Source organism: Nymphaea colorata, chromosome 11 (assembly GCF_008831285.2).
Source record: "Nymphaea colorata isolate Beijing-Zhang1983 chromosome 11, ASM883128v2, whole genome shotgun sequence".
Classification (NCBI taxonomy): Eukaryota; Viridiplantae; Streptophyta; class Magnoliopsida; order Nymphaeales; family Nymphaeaceae; genus Nymphaea; species Nymphaea colorata.
This window is the reverse complement of record NC_045148.1, coordinates 1488040-1509236: the sequence shown is the minus strand read 5'-3', so window position 1 is coordinate 1509236 and position 21197 is coordinate 1488040. Positions and strand designations below refer to the sequence as shown.

The 21197-nt window shown below is 38.1% G+C and overlaps 1 protein-coding gene across 10 annotated transcripts; it reads right to left on the bottom strand.

Moving 5' to 3' along the window:
- Positions 1-5040: 5040 nt before the first annotated feature.
- Positions 5041-20698, bottom strand: LOC116264434 (uncharacterized). Of its 10 annotated transcripts, none has more exons than XM_031644648.2 (16): positions 20525-20698; positions 20375-20440; positions 20228-20293; positions 20020-20092; positions 18010-18087; positions 17212-17309; positions 15110-15183; positions 14793-14880; positions 14267-14424; positions 12084-12126; positions 11024-11089; positions 7184-7278; positions 7007-7085; positions 6632-6713; positions 6415-6469; positions 5041-5621 (listed from the first exon to the last, which is right to left on the bottom strand). In XM_031644648.2, exons 1-12 carry the CDS (start codon positions 20621-20623, stop codon positions 7195-7197), a joined length of 993 nt encoding a protein of 330 aa, XP_031500508.1. In that variant the 5' UTR covers positions 20624-20698; the 3' UTR covers positions 5041-5621; positions 6415-6469; positions 6632-6713; positions 7007-7085; positions 7184-7194. The 10 variants fall into 10 exon arrangements, with proteins under 10 accessions (XP_031500508.1, XP_049936496.1, XP_031500506.1 ...); XM_050080539.1 differs by having other exon boundaries at positions 6632-6794; positions 7184-7261; XM_031644646.2 differs by having other exon boundaries at positions 6587-6713; positions 7184-7261.
- Between the last annotated feature and the right edge of the window lie 499 nt (positions 20699-21197).

The following is a 21197-nucleotide window of genomic DNA, read 5'->3' as shown; positions in this document are numbered from 1 at the left end:
GGAAACGAACGGGTCTCGGGGATTCGGGATGCGACAAGCGAAGCGGCATTGCACTAGCGTGGACGGCAGGTGAGATTCGTGGAAGCGGTGAGAAGCGAGAAACGGAAACCGGGAAGCAGGTTTTCCGTCAACCATATGCTCCAGGGCTGCATGGTCTTTTGACTCTTTTCAAGTGCCCACGCGTCGGATCTGGACCCGCATCATGCGGGTCGGATGACGCCCACCAAGCTTTCATGGGAAACCAAATTCGGATATCGGTTCAGGTAAACGAAACTGGATCCGAAAATCTACCACTTTAGTATTCCAATCTAACAAACCAAGGGTCTTAATTCACCTGTCCAGATCCATATCCATATCCGTTTAGGCACTTACAAACCGCACCAAAGAAAATGGCATGACCGGTCCTATATATATATACATAGTACTTCGGCTTTTTAAAGAAAACTAAATCCAAGGACATTTTATCTCTTGACCAACCTCTCTCGTATCCAAGACATTCACCGTCCTCAAACTGGGATGAGTCAAACGAGCTTTTTATATTGCTGTCGCAGCAGCAAGCAATCATTAAGTACACGATTTAGGGTTCCCAAGATTGTTAAATAATGAGACGTTTGCTCCCATGCAAGTAGAGCACATGGTTCTACAGGGTCAAATATTCTTACCAATATCGTTTATCAACCATGGTTGCTTCGTTTATCAACCAATGTCGATGATGAATTAAAATATAAAAAAGAGTCTGTAGATTAAAATAAGAGAACAATTAAAGTAAAAGAAATTCAACGGTTCTGACCATCTTCTTTCAATTAGAAGAATATAAATGGCACATTAATGCAGCAAACAGTCATTCCCTGCTTCTTCTATTAATATTTCAAAGGACATTCCACTAAATGCTCTTTGCCTTCCAAAGGGAATGTCAGGATATGAAGTAGTTTCCAAATGGTTTGGATTAGAGATGTCAGTGGATTTGATTTAATCTGGAGGATGTCCAACCCAAATGCTTAAAAAAAAATTAGATGTGAAAAAAAAATTAAGCTTCGATCAAAAAATTGGATCATATATGAATTTGAAATAACAACCCAAGAGATCCGGATTCAGTTTTAAATAAATATACGATCATTTATGGTCCAGATTTGAATTCAGTTGTAGATAAATTTTCTATATCTGATGCACACAAATTTTGAAAGACGGATTCTCAAGAGATTATAATCCAGTAGTCAGATTTAAATTTGGATACGAATTTAACCGACTGATTCTGATCAAATTTGGATTGTAATTTAAAAATCAGATTCTGACACAATATCTTTACTTTCTAAATTTGAATCCAAATGTGAGAATATCCAATAGATCAGATAATGGTAAAAGGGGTGTCCCATCCGCTGACATCCCTTGAATTGCTCCTCAGTTCAAGATCTTGGTGGGTACATATGGGTCCACGAAAGTGGCTATTAATATTCTATAGATAATTTTGAATCAGAATATACGTTTTCGGATCCCAACAGGTCAGATTGAAATAGATTACGCAGATATATCCAGGATTCGAAGTCCTATTTAAATCCAATTTCTTCCATGTGCCTTGAGTTGGAGAAGCAGGCCCACTTAATGCAAGTCGGCTGTAGCTTTGGGGCATTTGGAAAAAGAAAAGGGAAATCTGATCCATTTCAAAATGGTAGTATTCTTGAACGAAAACCATTCATTTTCTCGCTTTTAAAGTTAGGGCTGTTTCGAGACTTGAGTGGTTCTATTATATATCTTTCAACTTGAGTAGAAACATAAATTATTAAACAACTGGGGGCTACAGTCTTACCTTGATCTGACACTTGGAATCGACGCCACCAATGTTTTTAAAGATAGAGTTGTTTCGAGACTTGAGTGGTTCTATGGTATATCTTTTAACTTGGATAGAAACATAAGTCATTAAACAACTGGGGGCTACAGTCTTACCTTGATCTGACACTTGGAATCAACGGCACCAATGTTTTTAAAGTTAGAGCTGGGAGACTTGGGTGGTTCTATCGTATATCTTTCAACTTGAGTAGAAACATAAGTCATTAAACAACTGGGGGCTACAGTCTTACCTTGATCTGACACTTGGAATCGATGGCACCAAAATCTTTAATATATACATATATATATATATATATATATCCGGTAAGAAAGAAAGGTTCACTTTTGGACCCAAAATCTGTTCCATGTGGTTTGTTTTGGATGTGTATGTGAAAACAGGGTCCACAGGAGTCGGGTCTGGAATTGGGTCAAACTCACCGCAACATCAAATTATTTATAGTTGGAAAGAATAGTGTGAAGAAATGACGGACCACCAACTCTCTCAGTTGCCTTAATTAGGATCATCACTGGTATCAAAAAAGCCAGTTTGATGTAGCAAGCAGATGATTGGAGGCCACAAATATTTCCTGAATATAACAATTCGAGATTCACAGAAAGACAACGACAAATGACACATTACTTTTGGCCCAAGTCCTTCGAGGGAAGTAAAATGTTCTAAAAGAGAAAAAACTTAAGAAATGCAACTAGAAATTAATAATGAAGATTCCTATTGGCTAGGTTCCTGCTCATGTAATTAAAAAAATTGGTTTGATATTTGTGTTTTTTTTTCCTTGCTGATTTGAAAGCGGGTCCCTGGAACAGGCCATTACTATTGATACTCAAAGGTCAAGTCAAGTTTTTGCTGTAGTGGGTCCAACTTTAGATCTACAACTTAAAAATCATTCATTATTTTGTAACTTAAAAAAAACAAAACTAAAAAATAAAGGTGCCAACGTAAGCAGAATCCACCCAACTCAACCATTCCATCCAAGAGCGGAGCCAGGATTATTTTCAGGGGCAGGACAAATTGTCCAACCTTTAGATTTGCGTGGGGATAAATTGAACCCGAATCCAAACAATACATGACGCAATTAAAAATTTTCAATTTTTTCAATGTATTTTTTTTTTCAATTTGCTGAAGTGAGGCCATGGCCCAGATGCCCCCCCCCTCCCTCAAGCCCTGATTCTGTCCTCATCTGGACCAAAAGCCCGCATTCCCTTGCCTTTAGGGTCTATGACTGTGTCGACTTACACAATAAGTTGATGCCTATGAAAATTGAACCAAGGACCGGCCCGATCGGCAAATTTAGATGGTTCAAATATGCGAATTCATTTGATAACAAGGCCAATTAGTGCTGCTCAGGTTTTTGAGTTTCTTCCAGATTTGAAAGCGGGCCCCTTAAACAGGCCCATTGCTGTTGATATTCCAAGCTTTTGTTGTAGTTGGTCCAGCTTTAGAACTGCAATTTAATCCACATTCATTATCTTGCTACTTAAAACACAAAAACGAAGTGCCAACAAGAGCTTCATCTCCATCCACCTGACCAGGAGTTGCATTTACATCATTTAAGCTCAAAAGATTCATGGGGCTCAACAGAAGGTGTGCCTCTGTTGGTAAGACTGATGCAGGCCAGCCCAACACCACCTTTCATATGCAAAATAAATTATTTGTTGAAATATTTTAAGAAAGATTGTTTTAATTATTTTTTGCATATTTTTCCTTTTAAATTTTCTGAAAAAACATTTTTTTAATATGTTTGGCGATTAACAGCTGATTCAGCTGAATCAGTGAATCGGCACCTCCGCCGATTCGGTTCACAAATCGTTCTTTTTTCTCTTTTATTACAAGACTGGTGGATGAGATTAGGCTTTGCCATGAAAATGGCATGTCCGGAGGAACTTGCCATTCATTAACGTTAGGTGGGAATGTTGGGTCCCGCCTGTTTTCTTGCTTTGCTGTTGGTTACACTCAGCAAAAGAAATCTGCTATGAAATTTCTCTCCAAAAGGCCTAAAAAGTTTTCATTTGCCCACCACCAGCTGTGCACCTTGAGGGGTCGTTTGGTGGCAATAACACAATCGTTAATATTCCATGAATCTACCCCATAAATTGAAGCAAATTCATAAAACATTTTGTTCTAGTGTTTCATAAATATCTCCTGTTTTCTAAAGCTTGATTAGTAACAAAGTGTTACTGCTGTCAAACGACCCGGCAAACTATTGATAACTCCCAACAAGTGGAGGGGACTCCTTAACTTGAAGACTAAAAAGAAAAAAAAGAAAGAGATGCACCTTCTGGAAAATAACTTTAGAGGATTCAAAGTTATTTTCCATGTAATCAAAATCAAAATCGAAGAAAAAAGTTAAAAGTTTAAAATACAATATTCATGTCAAGGGTCTGCCCATCTCAAAAAAAAAAAAAAAAAACCATGTAAATTTCATAAAACTTCATTTGTTCTAAATAAAAATTTTAAAAAATGATATTTCAGCTCTCAACAAAATTTATATTTTCCTCATAAAAAATTTCTGATTCTGCACCAAATGTCACCCTACCCACATGACACCCTCTAAAAGAAACATGCATGCTTCCTTAGAACAACAATAATAATTAATAGTAATAATAACACCGCCATCTTGAACGGCAGTCAACATGCAGAAGGGGAGTTGCCATCTTGAACGGCAGTCAACATGCAGAAGGGGAGTTGTGCGTCCCAATCACAAACCCCATAAAGTTCTCTCTTCCCAGAGTATATTTGTCACAGCGTGGGGGAAGGGTAAAGGGCACTGGACCAGGCTCCGTCCATATGATGCGTCTCTCAGGAGGAGATGAAAAAAAAAACAAGAAAAAATTGAGTTCGAACATTCATGTAAAAATCGAAGCATGAAACTGCAGATGAACTGTTAGGCCCCATCATTTGTTTCACCAGATAGCGTAGGGGCCCCTCACCCCGCCTATGTGACTCCACTTGGACCTCAAAAAGGAGAAAGGGTGATACAGTTTCGGACCCACGTCCATAGCGTCAGGCTTTCCTTTCTCTGAGGCTTGTAACTGTTCACTGCAATCAATTGGGGAAAAAGATCTGAATTGTCACTGCCATCTCAGAATTCCATCATTCAGGATACATAGTAAACGGCCATTATGGTGCACGGAGGCAAGAAAACTCTGTATCAAGAGGGCACGTCTTGAAGAGAGAAAAAATGGACATAGCAATCAGGATATCGGCCAAAAAGTAAGACCTTTTTTAGGATAATGAGGCTAACATGGCCCATTAGTCATTACAAGTACTTTCTAGAAGGTTAGAGCCACTTGCCCACTCAAATCTCTCTCTGTAGCCTTAAGAGACCCAACTAGTGAGGTACAAATGTAGGGAAAAGGCAGTTCCATAATTGACTAAATTGTCCAAGGATTTATGGCAACTGAAATGTGACCCTTTAACGACACTTAGATATTGAATCGAAATGAAAGAACCAAGCAATTGTTTCTCCAAATACTAACACTTATGTAATTAACATGAGCCTGTCTTATGCTATCATAACCCAACCCTGATTTCATTAATCATAGAATAAGAAAATGGAGTAAGCATTCCATGGCAAACATGAGGTGAGGATAACCATCTATTCTGTGTGCCTGATCATGCAAAGATAGCTCAGCGGAGACTGTAGACGTCCCAAAGCAGCAGGAAGGCCTTTGAGCCATGTGGCGAGTGAAAATGTGAGCCCAGAGAAGGCACATTTAGCTCCTGCATCCAGGAGGAGGAACTTCAACGCAGGTGAGGGTGGCACAACAAAGTCTATCATCTGTAAGGAAATGCACAAGTGCAAAAACATTAATGTGGAACGGACATGATTTTTAGACTGAATTTATCCAAGCTCACACAAATCCAGTTAAATTTAGCATGTTTTTCTTCTCTTTTGAGAGGTGAAACATTACATTTTAATACCTTCAGTAGTTTGAATACTTTAACATTAGTAAGGAGGTTAGAGCTTGCATTGGCGCAGGGCTACATTGTGGCCAGAGGTTCAACCCCTGACCCGGCTGAAACCCCACCAATGAACTAACCCGTCTAGGTTGGGAGGAAACTAAAATTTTTATGAGTGTTTTCCCCATTTTACTATCTGTTGGTGCCCGTACCTAAAATTTTGGATCACCCTAGCCACCAGGTTCCACCAGATTTAGCATCTCAGAAGAGTCGTTTCAAAACTTTAGCCACATCTGATCAATTTGAAGCTATGGTACTTTTCCACGAAACTTTATTACTTTTACAGACTAGGAAAAAAGCACATACGTAGAGATTAGTGGAAAATAAAATGGACAAGAGAGGAAATCACTCAATTATGGGGGTACTCGAGGCATGTAAAGAACAAACTGGTGGAACCTTGCAAAGTCATCTAAGCAAGACGAGGTCCAAAAAACCAAATTTATGAGGAAGAGATTGGCTTAAATGGAAATTGAGAAGTCCTACTGTCGAAAAGTGGTGCTAGCAAAGAAAATTTTCTGGGCTTGGCTTTCATGGTGAGGAAAACCAGCAAGTTCTTTGGAGATACAGTATTTGCCAATCCACGCATTTGGTTTAATGGAGGACGATCTTACCTTTATGTATGTCATCTTCCACAAATTGGCAAGAACTAGGCCAGCACGACTCTACCTGCAACAAAACTCAAATGACGAAGTTAGATCAGTATCTATCAAGTCCCTTGCATAAATGTGCTAGGCATGATATTTTTTTGGTTTTCTTGTGTATGATGCACAGTGATAAGAATACCTGCCAGTTAAACAACACACACATTTGCCAAAAGCACTTCTATACCTGAAGCTCCTCTTCATATCATTAAGCTGGATCAACTACTGCTCAGGCACTATTGTGTGTGCATGCACATGTCAGTCCCCACCTTGAACAAACATAAACCTTTCGTGATTTTCAAAATCTACAAGGTGCTATGTTTGCTTGTGGTACCCTCTATTAAATTGTACTGCAAAATTTTTATGATTGAATCTGATATATCAACAGAAGTATAAGAAGAAAGATACTTGAAAACAGAATTTATTCAATGGTACATATCTCAAAATCTTTGCATGAAGGACCTAAAAAGAGCATAAAATCAACTAAGCACAGCAATGAGCTACATACAAAAGTTTCAGCAGGCAAAACTTAAACCAGAAAATCTAGATCATTATTATGCACCTTATTGTTGAACTCCAACATCAGCAACAAATATATTTCCAGAATCACACCAACCAGCTATAGTGTCAGTCGTTGAATGCTGTCATTTCCAACACAAAGCTTGTGAATCCAAGGGCTAAGAAGTGTTCTGTCACGCACAAAATTAGGTACTTTTGTAGCAAGGAAACAGGTGCATACCTTGCTAAACCCTAGCCAATTTGAGTCTCCTCTAAAAGAAAATACCTTATTATTCTTTTTCCAATTCCCACAAGAAACCTGTGAAAGGAATCCTTCTTTTTACCATGAGAGCAAAAATTTTGTGTCAAAGCATTTCTAATTTCTCAGCTAGGACAAATGCATCTTTGTAATTGTGAAACTAAAAGGAAAATTTATGAGGATAAAAAATTGTGGACTTTTGAATTAAACGAAGCTCTTTAAGGCATCATCAGATACATATATGCATGCAACAGCATGGACATACAAGAAAGAAAAATTAGGCACAAAACATGCATTTGCATAGGGTTGTGTGTGTGTGAGAGAGAGAGAGAAAGAGAGAGAGTATGTATAAAAAAATATTGCTTAGACTAAAGGAAAATACTTAAAACTCAATATGTGCAAGTTTCAGTCACCAAGAAGATATTGTTTCTTTACAAATGTTTCTTTACAAATGTTACCAAAATCAGCCTGAATCAGCCACATCAAATAGAATTAGTGAAAAATTGTTTTGATTTGCAGGCTGAAAAAAGTGCAACCTGACGTACGTTATGCATTTTCTATTATTTTTTAACAGTTTTAAGTTTTAACGCATTCTTTTTAATTTTTCTATTGGTCATTTGATTTAAGAAAAGTGCATATAATAGTATTTTATGCCTATTCATAACAGAAAGCTGAACCACTGAATCAGAAAATTGATTAAATCGGCCGCCTGGCAGATTCAATTCAATTTCTGATTCCACAAGACTGCATTATGGCAATTATTTGATGGGTCATTTCTGGATGAAATTCTTTAAATACTATTTAAAATTTTAAACATATTATTCCGATTCCCCAATTTGAAGTTCCTTCTTTTTCTTCTTATCTGTTTTCTGTAGTCATACTCTAAAATATTATGGATATATTCATGACTTTTGGTGGTTCTGCACTCGATGGACAATTTCAGAACTCAGATCCTTGCATCTACCCAACCATCTCATGTCCTGGCTCTGACATGTTCCTTTGCCACCGCTATATTTTTTCACAATTTGCTTTTTAACCATGAAAATAAAAGGCATAGTAAAGCAGCAAAGTTGGTATTTGTACAAAAAGGTTATCAAATTGAGGAATCAACAGCTGATCAATTATTGAAAAAAAATAATAATAACCAAAAGGGAGACATAATTGAGGAGGATAAGGGAAAATATCAGAAAACAGAGAACAGTCAAAGAATAAGATCCAACCAAAACCGAATGAAACATACTTCCTCATATCAACCATAACTTGGAAGTATTCAAACCACGGATACCAAATAGGAACAAATACAGAAAGTAATATGGAAATGAGAACTCAGAAGTCATTTCATATCCCCAGATATAGTTCCTTGGATGCAAGGGTAAGTCAGCATACGTGAAACATTTAGCAAGCAATAGGAGAAAACATGTGTTAGAATACCGTGTAATAGGGAACCGGGTCCGGATATGGACCCGGTACCCATTGGCGTGGGAACCGAGGATGGGCTCGGTTCCCTAGGCAAGTCTCTCTTCCTCCCTCTTTTATTCTAATCACTTATTGTAATTGTTGATTAAGTGAATTAAGTTTTCTCTCTCCTAGGGTTGCGGTTTTGCCCCTAGGTTAGAGCTTCCCCGTGGTTTTTCACCTCGTTCTGAGGTTTCCCACGTAAATCCTGTGTTCGTTTTTTCTTTCTCTTCTTCCGCTGCGTGTTTCTACATGGTATCAGAGCCAAAATCGTGTTGTTTGGCTTCTTCGTTGTGTGTGATTTAGGGTTTTTTTTGGAACCCTAAGTCTGACCTTGCTGGAGTTCTAAGTCCCGCCGCCCTAAGTCCCGCCGCCGACGCAGCTCGCCGTCCCACCGCCGCTGGTACAAATGCTTTATTACCACTCTGTCTATGTCTGTGATTCCTAGGTGTGTGGAAGATGCTGGAGAGGATCCTAAATGGCTACAGGCTATGACAGAGGAGATGGATGCCTTAGCAAAGAACAACACTTGGGAAGTGGTTGATATTCCCAAGGGGACTCACTTAGTTGGTTCCACGTGGGTGTTTAGTGTGAAGTATAAACATGATGGCACTGTGGAACGGTATAAAGCTCGTCTGGTTGCAAAGGGGTTCAGCCAAAAATACGGAATTGACTATCTTGAAACCTTTGCTCCTGTTGCAAAACTGAAGACTGTGAGGGTCATTTTGGTACTTGCAGTGCAAAAGAAGTGGGGCATGGACCAACTTGATGTCAAGAACGCCTTCTTGAACGGCCATCTAGAGGAGGAGGTCTATATGAGCATGCCTCCCAGATATGCTCAAAGTGGAAAATGCTGTCATCTCAAGAAGGCCCTGTACGGCCTGAAGCAGTCCCCTAGAGCATGGTTTGAAAGACTGAGGGTGGTAATGAAGACAAATGGGTACAAACAAGGAAATGGTGATCATACCCTGTTCATTAAGCAGAGAAGTGGCCTGGTGAGCATTCTTCTTGTGTATGTTGATGATATGATTGTCACAGGTGATGATGAAGAAGAGAAAAGGAAGATGAAGGAGAGGTTAGCTGCTAAATTTGACCTTAAAGATCTGGAAAAATTAAGGTACTTTCTGGGAATAGAGATTGCACGATCAGAAACAGGGCTTGTTATGAGCCAAAGGAAGTACACTCTGGACCTCCTGAAAGAGACAGGTAAACTGGGATGCAGGCCCTTTCTAACTCCAATGGAGTCAGGTACAAAGATAAGTATCAAAACTGGTAACATCCTGGATGAGGAAGGAAAAAGACGGTATCAGAGGCTGGTTGGTAAGCTTATTTATCTTACTTTTACTTGCCCTGATATTACTTATGCTGTAAATGTGTTGAGTCAATTTATGCATGCTCCTATTGATTGTCACTGGAAGAGTGCAGAAAGAGTGTTGGGGTACCTGAAGAATAAACCAGGTAAAGGGTTACTGTATACACGACAGGACAAACTTAATATTGAAGGAAATACTCTGACGCCGATTGGGCTGGTTGCACGGATACCAAAAGATCTACCAGAGGGTACTGCATCTTTCTAGGAGGAAACCTGGTGGTATGGAGGAGTAAAAGGCAGGAGGTCTGTTCTAGATCCAGTGCTGAGGCTGAATACAGGGCTGTTGCTATGGGGGTTACTGAGATGTTATGGCTAAAGATTCTTTTAGCAGATATTGGAATTGAAATTGAAGAGAAGATGAAAATGTATTGTGACAATAAGTCTGCGATTAACCTGGCAAATAATCCCGTCCTGCATGACAAAACCAAACATGTGGAGATAGATCGCCACTTCATACGGGAGCGCATAGATTCAAAGGAGTTGATCCTTCCTTATATGAAGTTTGAAGATCAAATTGCAGACGTTCTAACTAAAGCCTTATGTACATCTCAATTTGAAAAAAATGTTAGCAAGCTTGGTATGTTTGACATGTATGCCAAGCTTGAAGGGGTGTGTTAGAATACCGTGTAATAGGGAACCGGGTCCGGATATGGACCCGGTACCCATTGGCGTGGGAACCGAGGACGGGCTCGGTTCCCTAGGCAAGTCTCTCTTCCTCCCTCTTTTATTCTAATCACTTATTGTAATTGTTGATTAAGTGAATTAAGTTTTCTCTCTCCTAGGGTTGCGGTTTTGCCCCTAGGTTAGAGCTTCCCCGTAGTTTTTCACCTCGTTCTGAGGTTTCCCACGTAAATCCTGTGTTCGTTTTTTCTTTCTCTTCTTCCGCTGCGTGTTTCTACAACATGTAAACAATAATAAACTGACATAAATAAATTCCAAACGTTGCCTATAGAGAATGGATGCCCAAAGAAGAGAATAGTAGGAAATACAATTACCTCATAGTCAACACTTTGAATGTAAATATGATCAGCATCCAGAGAGGAGAATGCAAGACCTGTTATCTACAATAACAAGCAATTACAGTTAGAATCCACCAATTCAAAGATATTCATTCTGCAGGTGATACGTCTGATAGAAACATACTTTAGACGATCTATGAAATATTGATTAACCATGTAGAAGCATAAGAGAGCTTACAAATTTTAAATGTTTCTTCACCATTATGTCATTGAAAGGGGAAAAAAACAGTCATTTTCAAGCAAAAAACTTATTGGCCCGTCAATTTAGAGAACACATGCTCAACATGTAAAATTTTTTGAAACTGTGCAAGATAAGTGGAATTTGGGATCCGCAAGACTGGAGTAGCCAAGGTGAATGGTTAGTGCATGGCTTGATTAAAAGCATTTATTGCTTGACTAGATAATGTGATGCCCGGATAGTCCATGGCTTGGAAAGGTGAATGGATATTGCATGGCTTCACTGGCAATGTGAATGGAATCAATTACTTTCTTTTTTCTTTGACGGCAATGCACTGATGCAAGCATTTATAAATATATTATTAAAAGACTAGATAGAGATTTGAAGCATCTGTAGCTAAGGGCAGTCTTGGACATTCTAATCGCAAGGAGAAAATACAGTTTGATAAAAAAGTTTTAGGCATTAGGCACCATCCAGGAGGATGTTGGGTGCCTCCAATAGTGTTACTGCAAGAGAAAGGAGAAGCACTACAACAAGACAACCAAAAAAAATATCTCATTACGGTGAGGGAAAAATACCTCCTTGAGGTAATACAACACTAACAAGAGTGCACCAGACTACATTCAGAAAAAAAAAGCCAAATGGGAACATCAATAAAGGAATAGCCTCCAAACAGCTTTCAGGAGGGCAAAGTAATAAGGAGAATGACCACCATGTAAAGAAGAGAGCATACTGGCCGCTGGCCAGTCTATAATATATTCAAATGATGCATATAGAACTGGCAGCAGGAGACCTGCTATTTCAGAAGATAACAAAAAAAGTACTTCGAAAGAGAGAAGCAGCTGCAGGACAACCCACCTCATACTTTGAACAATTCACCCACCTTGAAAAAGCTGACCATCTGCATGCAATGCTGAAGTCAAAATGCAAGTTTTTAAAAAGGTCGGAAACAAATTAACTAGTACGCTAGATACAGTTGAAACCAAAATTTGACAGTCATACTGCTCTTAGAAAGCTGAGAAGAAACAAACACTCCTGTGGATTTCTTCGGTTTTGAGCTACCAGTGCACCCAGTTAGATCACATTTAGCTTCCGTCTTCTTAGCTTTAGAACCTTAAATACAAGTATGTTTATAAAATAAAATGCCAATCTACTTTTGGTTGGAAGTTGACTTTTCTGCTTTTAGTTCCAATCATAGTTATAGATGTCAGCAGCATTTGAGAAAATCACAAGATAGTGGTAAAATATAAAAGAAAAATCTTGTAAGAAATTGAAAACACAGGAAATTTAAACACTTTTCAAACCTATGTCACGTGGGTAAAGGTGCAGTGCGCATTCGAATGCAAAGCAATTTAGGAAAACTTGGATGCAGCCACAGTTTTTATATATAAATATAGATTAAGAAAATATGAGGACTATGTGGACTGATTAAGAGTCATCCAAATAACTTAATTGATGACCATATGGTGCTTCATATACAGTTATTTTTCAAATCATGATTAATTTGTATTTGAAAAAAAAAAATTTGCGTAAACTATGAAGTGTGAACAAAATTGATTAGATGGCTCTATACATTCACATGGTTATCATATTTACTAAGTCTACACACATACACATATATATCTCACAAAAAAATAATTATTGAAAAATAGTTACTACATTGATAAACAACATAACATGAAAGTGTTCAGAATTAGAAGGTTTCAGGAAACGGTTAATTCAAGTGACCAAATAAAAAATATTAAAAGGTTTTAAAAAATTACAAAAAAGATAAAATCGAACTTAACGAAAGTTCACTGGATCTAAAGTTGGACAAAAAATGGCAGAAAATGCATTGATGCATCTGCCACACCTTTGACTGTACCCATGCCCACACTCAAGTATCCTGAAGTGCCCAAACAAGTGCTGGTGCTTTACAAGTGCATCCGCGTGACGTAGTTGATAATTCACAACAATATCACTGTGATATCATGAAATTCTCATTTGTTTTCATATTGAATAGGATTTTTCTTGCTTGCGTTTCAATTTTCTCAACAGATTTTTTATTCTTGAGGTTTTCCTAGATCTTATTAGAAAACCACTAATATTGTGTGATTCTGCCTTGAACAGATGTAGGCATTAGCTAAGAGCCTAAGACCAATATTTGTGAGTATGGTTCCTATAAGGCTTCCATAACTTCATTCTGAAAGTTTAATGTATATCTAAGGTCCTTTGAACTCTATTTATTGTCAAAACAAAGACACAAAAAATTGATGTCTTTGATGTACAAGAATGAAAGTGCTCGATAATGAATTAGTTTAAGACAAAATTAGAGAAAAAAAAGAAACAGTGGTTATGCCAGAACTGGCATAGCAGCAGTGATGGCACTGGTGGTGAAACCAATGTTGTAAAAAGCGTATCGTAAGCCGTATCGATCTGGCTTTAAGATACGCTGTATCGTAAAATATCGTAACATATCATTTTTTTTTAAATAATCAGAAAAAATATAAAAAATTCTCAAAAAATAATAAAAAATCAATAAAAATTATTGTATCGTACATGTATCGTGTCGTATCATAACCGTATCGTTGTTGTATCGTGCCCGTATCGTAAATGTACGATACAAGGGGTGTATCGTATCGTTTTTTACGTTTGATACGATACGTATCGTATGATACGACTCTGTATCGTACGATACGTACAACACTGGGTGAAACAATAGTAATGTTGTGATGGCCAGGTGGCAGCTGTAACAATGGTGATTGCAGTCGAAAAGTGTTGGTGAAGGTAGCAGGTGGTGTGACAACCATTTGGGGTGGTGGTGAAAGTGAGTAGAGGTGATGGCAGAAGCAATAGCGGCTGTCGAAAAGACTGCCAGTAGTAGTGTTGGAGGTGGTAGGATCACAGGAATTAACTTACTAGCTAAATTATAAAGTGCATGGAACCATCCATGAAAACATCCAAAATAGGGGAGCTAAAGGTGCAGATAGCAAGAATTACAGGAACCATATGTAATAATATCAGAGTCAAATCATAATTCCAATGTTCGTTTGGTTGTTAACCTGCGACAGTCAAAGATGGTCACAGAACGATCGGCCCCACCAACTGCAACCGAACCATCTGCAGAACTGCAAACAGCATGAAAAGGGCTTCCCAGGGTCCCAGTAATGCGCTGTATGCAACCACCATTTTGCTTTACTCTGAGATCCCAAATGGAGAGCTGCAACAAGTTGGCTCGTGAGGAAAGAAAAAAATTGTATTTCAAAGATTAAATCTAGAGACAAATTCTTGACATTGATGTTTGATTGAGGGCATGGATGAAAGTAAATACAAACCTCAGCATTTGAGGACTGAAAGGAACTCAGGTGACTAGCATCAGAGAGGCAGTTTAGGAAAAACAAAAATAGAAATTTTTGTAAACTCTAAAGAGTAAATTATGTTTTATTTATTGCAGCAAGCACTTGAAAATGTGGCTCAATACACCATAATAACCATCTTCAAACACGGGGACCCTTTCGAGAAAACCTGTTTACCACCTTCAAGAGTTATCTAAAACAACTTAAAATCATCTGCTTAGAAGCATGATACCTGGCAGCCTTCAGCAATGGCTATTATAGAAGAGCCACCATCTCCAATTACCGTTTGCACAAAGCATATAGAAGCAGGATTCCACAAGCTGCAAGAAGACCTCATAATTGAATCAGTCGCTAGACAGAAACAACTACTATCACTTTTATAGCTCAGAAAGAAGGTAAATTTCAACAAAGCCAGAGAAACCTTTATAACAATAAGCTGATGATAACTAACTTATGTGCTCTTATTGTGAGCCTCTTTTTGTTACTCAAGCACATAAACATAAGATCCAGATGTTGATAGAGATCCATTTAAATAATAAAATAGCTTACGTGTGTAAACTCCGAAGATGAATCTCTTGGTCGTAGATATCTATGCTTTTGCAAAAACTACGAGCAACTGCCACCTGGAGATCAAAACAGAAAAAACAAATATAATATTAGCCAATGTTATCCGTAGCGTACGATACGGACGTGTATCGCACGATACGTCTACGATACACGATACGGCCGTGTATCGTAGGCTTATTGCACGACATGGGCGATACACCCCCGTATCGTACGATACGGGGAAATTTATAAAAAAGGGGCCCCGACGTCCCCTTTTTTGCGTCTTCTTGTATATACGCTCTTCTTTCTCTCTCTTTTCTTGTTTCTAAACGCTTCAAGAGACGTGGGAGGGAGAGATTTTCCTCATTTGCATCAAGTTTTGCCCGTGAAAATGTTTCTTTCTCGTAGAGGGCACAATGGGAAGCTTGGAGAAAGAGGGTTTTTTGGTTTTTTTGTGACATTCCATTTGCAACAGAGGGGATAGAAGAAGCACTTAATGAAGAAAATGAAGATGATGATGAAGAATGAAGATGATGATGCAAATGACGATTGACGAGGCTTTTTGTTGAATCAGGAAAGATGATAACTATGTCTATATGTTTTGACTTCTGAACTTATAAATTGTGATGTAATCAAATACTCTTCGGCTGCTTAGTATGTTATTTTGATTTTTGAACGTCTGGTTTCTTATTTTGGAATGTGTTGTTCATATTCATACTTCATACTTTCATAGTTCATACTTCGTATGCATGAATGATGAATGTTCCTTTAAATACATTTTTCTTGATTTTTTCTGATTTTTGTTTATCTTTTCGGACTTTTTTAGATTTTTTCTGATTTTTTTGTATTTTTTATAATTTTTTAATATTTTTTACAAATTAAAAATTAATTTTACGATACGTTACGATACATTTATGATATGTTACGATACGGCGTATAGGTCGGCCCGACCGATACGCGATACGATACGCCAGTGATAACATTGATATTAGCAGATCAATATAAGCACATACATGATTTCTGGTATTCAACAACGTTGAACGATTGGGCACGAAGGTAAAATAAAAAACTGAATATCCAGTTGCCAATATTTGTAGGAATCTAGAGAATGTTAACATTTTGCAAAAAGAACATCTTATTCCATTTTTCACAGGATCATAGTTCCATGCAAGCGCTTGTGCCATTTCCCCCCCCCCCTAAAACCAAAATCTACAAAATCTTCCCAGCATGATGCTAATTGCATCTATCTCTAATGTGTTTAAGACAGTTCATTTGCTCACCAATGGTTGACAGAGGTGCCTATTTCCGAAGTTTATGTTTTTGGACTTTCTGCAATCAGGTTGGCTGATGGATGATTTCAATTGCAGACGAAGATGATGTCAGGCTATTTACATATTTTCACAAAATTGTCTCAGCTTTTTCAGTATCGAAGAATCAATAGGCACAGCAATAAGCAAATAAACCTCCATATTGACATTTATTAATTTCAATTTGGGAATTTTGAGGTGAAACGCGCAGCTGAAATTAGCGTCTACACTTTATAGATGTCCATACCTGTAAGTCACCCCACAATTCTAGCCTCAAACATCACAATTCAAAGGCCATGTTAGAAAATGAGGATCCAACCCACGTGTAGGCACACACATGTGTGGACTTTTGATAGCATGAACCTTGTGACATCCAACAGAGGAAAAATTACATCCTAGTTCCATAATGGCACAACTACCACATACCACCACTAGAACAATAAGTTATGACTTAGAACACAACTGATATCTAAGTAGACAGTCATTGTCTGGAAAACAACAGATGGGTCATAGGTTAGCCACAATACCAAAACACCTGATGCATCTAATTAAGGATTTGACAGTTAGAACTTAAACAGTCATAGGTTAATGAAGTATATGATCGTCAACAGGCAGTTAGCAAGATTAATTAACAAAAAATTTAGGAGCTGAATACAAACAAATGGAAAATATCCCTTGGTTCATAGTACAATCAAGTTTTATGTTGTGATGCCAATCCAAAAGGTTTTATAGTATGAGGAAAACAGAAGCAACATTTACCTACAGCATAAATGAGAGCAAAGTACATAAGTGTATTACCGTGGACCATTGATTTGGACTGAAGCAAAGACCAGCCCAGCTACCCTCACCCACACCACAATCCAGAGGCAGAGCGGAATACGTGAGCCTTTCAATGTCTGACAATTTGACACGTGTAAACGGGAGGCATTTGCCAATATATAATGGACAGAAAAAACATTATTTTCTCCATTACCAAAAGGAAGCATCTTTGTTTACATCCTAACTTTTCATGATCTGCCTATTTGAATAAAAGCCAGCTGTTCACTATGATAAACTAATAGAATGATCAATTCAGGAGACAGTAATTTACAAATGAGGGAACATTATGAACGAAGTTAAATCAAAATGTCCTGAACATTCCTACCGGTCCCATGTACTTATCCTCATATTTGTGTAATACCCACACAAGTACTGGGTCCTCCAGGGCTAGGACCAATTTACTTCAAACTTAATTCAAATTGCTTGTTCTCAACCAACATACAGCCCATGCTCAACATGAAAAATGCAAACTATAAATTTTCAAATTTTCAACACCAACAATATACCTTCTACATTTCTTAAGATTTTAGTTTACAACTTTACAACTAATGCCCTGTAAATTCTTATCCAGAGCATTTCCTGAATCTTTCACACTTTCCACTTGTCACATAACAAGTGCATTTTTCATGCCTACTCGTATGTAAATATACTCAAAGCCTTCCCAGAAGTGCTGTCTAACTGTCTTTCCCCTTTGCATCCATACCACACCCTCAGCAATGTGAATTGGCCATTTTCAGCATATCTTGTAGAATAGAAAAGGACAGAAAGAAATGGTACCTTGGCTTCCAGTATCCAGTACAGACACAATGGCATGACCATAAGAATCAACTGTACCTAACACTAAGCCCATATCACCTGCAAAATTGCCAAACAATCACAGGCATCAACAACATATAATACAACAGCCACCAAGCTAGCCTGATATATTAATAAATTTTTTCCACTAGGTGATACTAGACTTCAATCATGTGCAAAACAATAAATTTACCACGATAAACATACTTTTTTTATGCATCCAGATAGGCATTTTTGTTTAAACATCTTAAGACTAGAAGCATGAATGAATAAGCGGGAAGGCGCATTTACAACCAATGACATGGTGTACACATATATATTGAAGGGTATCAAAGAAAATAAATCCATCAATTCACAAGCAAACACAATGTTTTTCATCCCTTTTTCTTCACGTGAAAGAGTGGCTTCATGAATCACTAAGTTTTCACATAATCTACAACATCTTAATTGTCTTAGCACTCCAAAAACCTATTCATATGTCAAAATCACACAAAGCAAAGGGTCCAAACTTCCTTCCTGCCAACACAAACATGTGGATCAGATCCGCAGGTTTAATTTGTAGAAAATAAGAGGAAAAAAAGAAAGAAATAAAATGAATTTTTTTGCATTAATTTTATGCCCTTGTTAGTGTAGAATATCATCATATAAAAAACAGTATATGCAAAAGTGAATCTCTCTCTCTCTCTCTCTCTCTCTCTCTCTCTCTATCTATCTATCTATCTATCTATTTATAAGAAATGGGTTCAACGGTTCAACCACTCGGTCCACTCCCATTTTGAGAATGGGTTTAATCACCTTTTCTCTCTGACCTATTCTTTCTCTTTCTCCCTTTTTTGCATTTTTCCTCTACAACCATCGTCCCCACCTTACGACTGGTGAATCCTAGGGAGGGTTGGAGTTTACTCATATCCCATTTCCCATGAATATACATGTGTGTATATTTAAAATTGTAGACGTGCCCAGCAAGGCAAAGTGTTCACAAATTGACCCTTGACTTGAAAAGTCTTGAATTGTTTATTTAATAAAGGTACCATTCCATCAGAAGGAATAAGTATCCTCCCATACAACAATAGTTATATATAATAGTCCTATGTGAAGGGGTGTATGTATACACGCATATCAATTGACATTGCAAATATGCCCAACAAGGTCGAGTTCTAATGAATTTACTCTTGACTCCAGAAAGTACAAACTTTTAATTTTATCAGTACAACGCAGTGTTTTAACAATCGAATGGAATTGGCCATTCAAATCCAATCGATGGCAAATTCATTCAATTCATTGGCCAATATAAGGGTGCCATGTGCCATAGACCATTAGTTGTTCTTTTTTATTTCTTAATCATTTTTCATATTTTTTCCATTATTTGAAAAAATACATATATATACATAATCTAATTTTTCGCCTAATCATAACCGATTAAGCTGTTTTTCTCAACACTGGTACTAATATCATACCATATAATAGCAATTATATAGAATAGTAATAATGAAGGTGTACATGTATATGAATATAAAAAATGACGTTCCAGATAATAACAATAATTATATAGATTATAGAACAGTGATATGTGAAGGTGTGCAAGTATATGGATATAAAATTTGACGTTCAAGACGTGCTTAACAAGGTCTGAATTGATTCTTGACTGGACAAACTTTGAATTCTTCGTGGTTGTTACAGAAAGAAACGAACACACATAAGCATATATATGGAGAGTGATTAGATTTTCACAACCACCAATCCTAACAACTTTAACTGTGCTTTTTTTTTTCTCCTCTCTTCTCTTCTTTTGTAAAACTATGTTTAATAAGGAGAGAAATGGAAATGGAAGTTGGGTTTCTGTGTGTGTATATATACAGAGCGAGAAAGAGAGTCGAGAAATTTGACTATCGACGCAAAGCAAACTATGCCAAAGGGCGAACCGACATCCATTCTAATGCAAATGCGGGTAGAAGATATGTGCACACACACACACACATGGCCGGAACTCACAAGCATCTGCCAGAGCCAGACTCTGAACCTCGGAACGATGCGGGCAACGCCTGACCCTTGAAGAATTCATTATCTGCAGATGAACAAGCTAAAACCCTATGTACCAAAACCAAATGCGAACGAATTGTACGACAACTGTAGAATAAGTTTCAGCAATCGAAATACAGGCCCACAAAAGCAACGCAAATGAAAAATAACAGTATAAGACCTTCGCTGGAATAGGTATCAGGAGACTGTCCTTTCCCTCTTCCACCGGACAATCCTCCATGGCGACCTGCAAAAGAACGTCCGCATCACCGGGAAGTATAACAGGCCCTTGCTTAAGGACTAGGAATTAGGAGCGATGGTTTCCAACCTCCACTTTGTAGGCATGGCATCCAGAGGCGACGAACACCGAAGACGACGAACCCTCTTCATTCACCTGTCCACGCCGAAATAGATAGGTCAGAAAAAGAGAGAGTATAAGAAGAAGAACAATAACAAGAAAATGGGATGTGTTCCGTACATGGAGGGAGAGGCGGGTGGATTGGAGGCTGGCAGGAGAAGGGTTCGGAAGGAGGGAGGGAGGGACGAGGGCCCTTCTCAGGCTCCTCACCTTCATCATCTCTCTCTCTCGCACACACGCACACACACACTCACTCTCTCTCTTTCTCAGAGGGCGCCACACCCCGCACAACGGCACTAGTGGGCGCCGGTCCGTTCAAATCGAAACGCGTTTTAAACGACAATTATAACGGCCTCAAAATACCGCGATATTTTGCATTTGACCGGCTAAATTCCGTATGCAATAAATTTGGACCAACCGTGTTTGGCGATTGACGTAATTGAATTGAGTTGTGTCCATTGAAATTAAAAAAATAAAGCGTTAGTCAGCAGTAAAATAAATCTTCAAATTGTTGGCTCGGCGAATGACATCGTTCGATTTCGCTAAATTGAAATTTGGAGAGGCAAAACGATCACATTTGGATCGAATGTAGGTAAGATCATTACATCCCATCGTGCATGTATTGTCTGATCTGGATCAAAAGTCATCTAAACATGTCCCCACAACATCGAAACAGCCTTCTTCTCCACAACTATTCGAGCTTCTTCTTGTCAAAGACGTGCAATGAGGCGTCTGGGGCATTTGGATGCCATGATCATCTAACCCAGTCTTTTAGTTTGATGACAATCAAGTT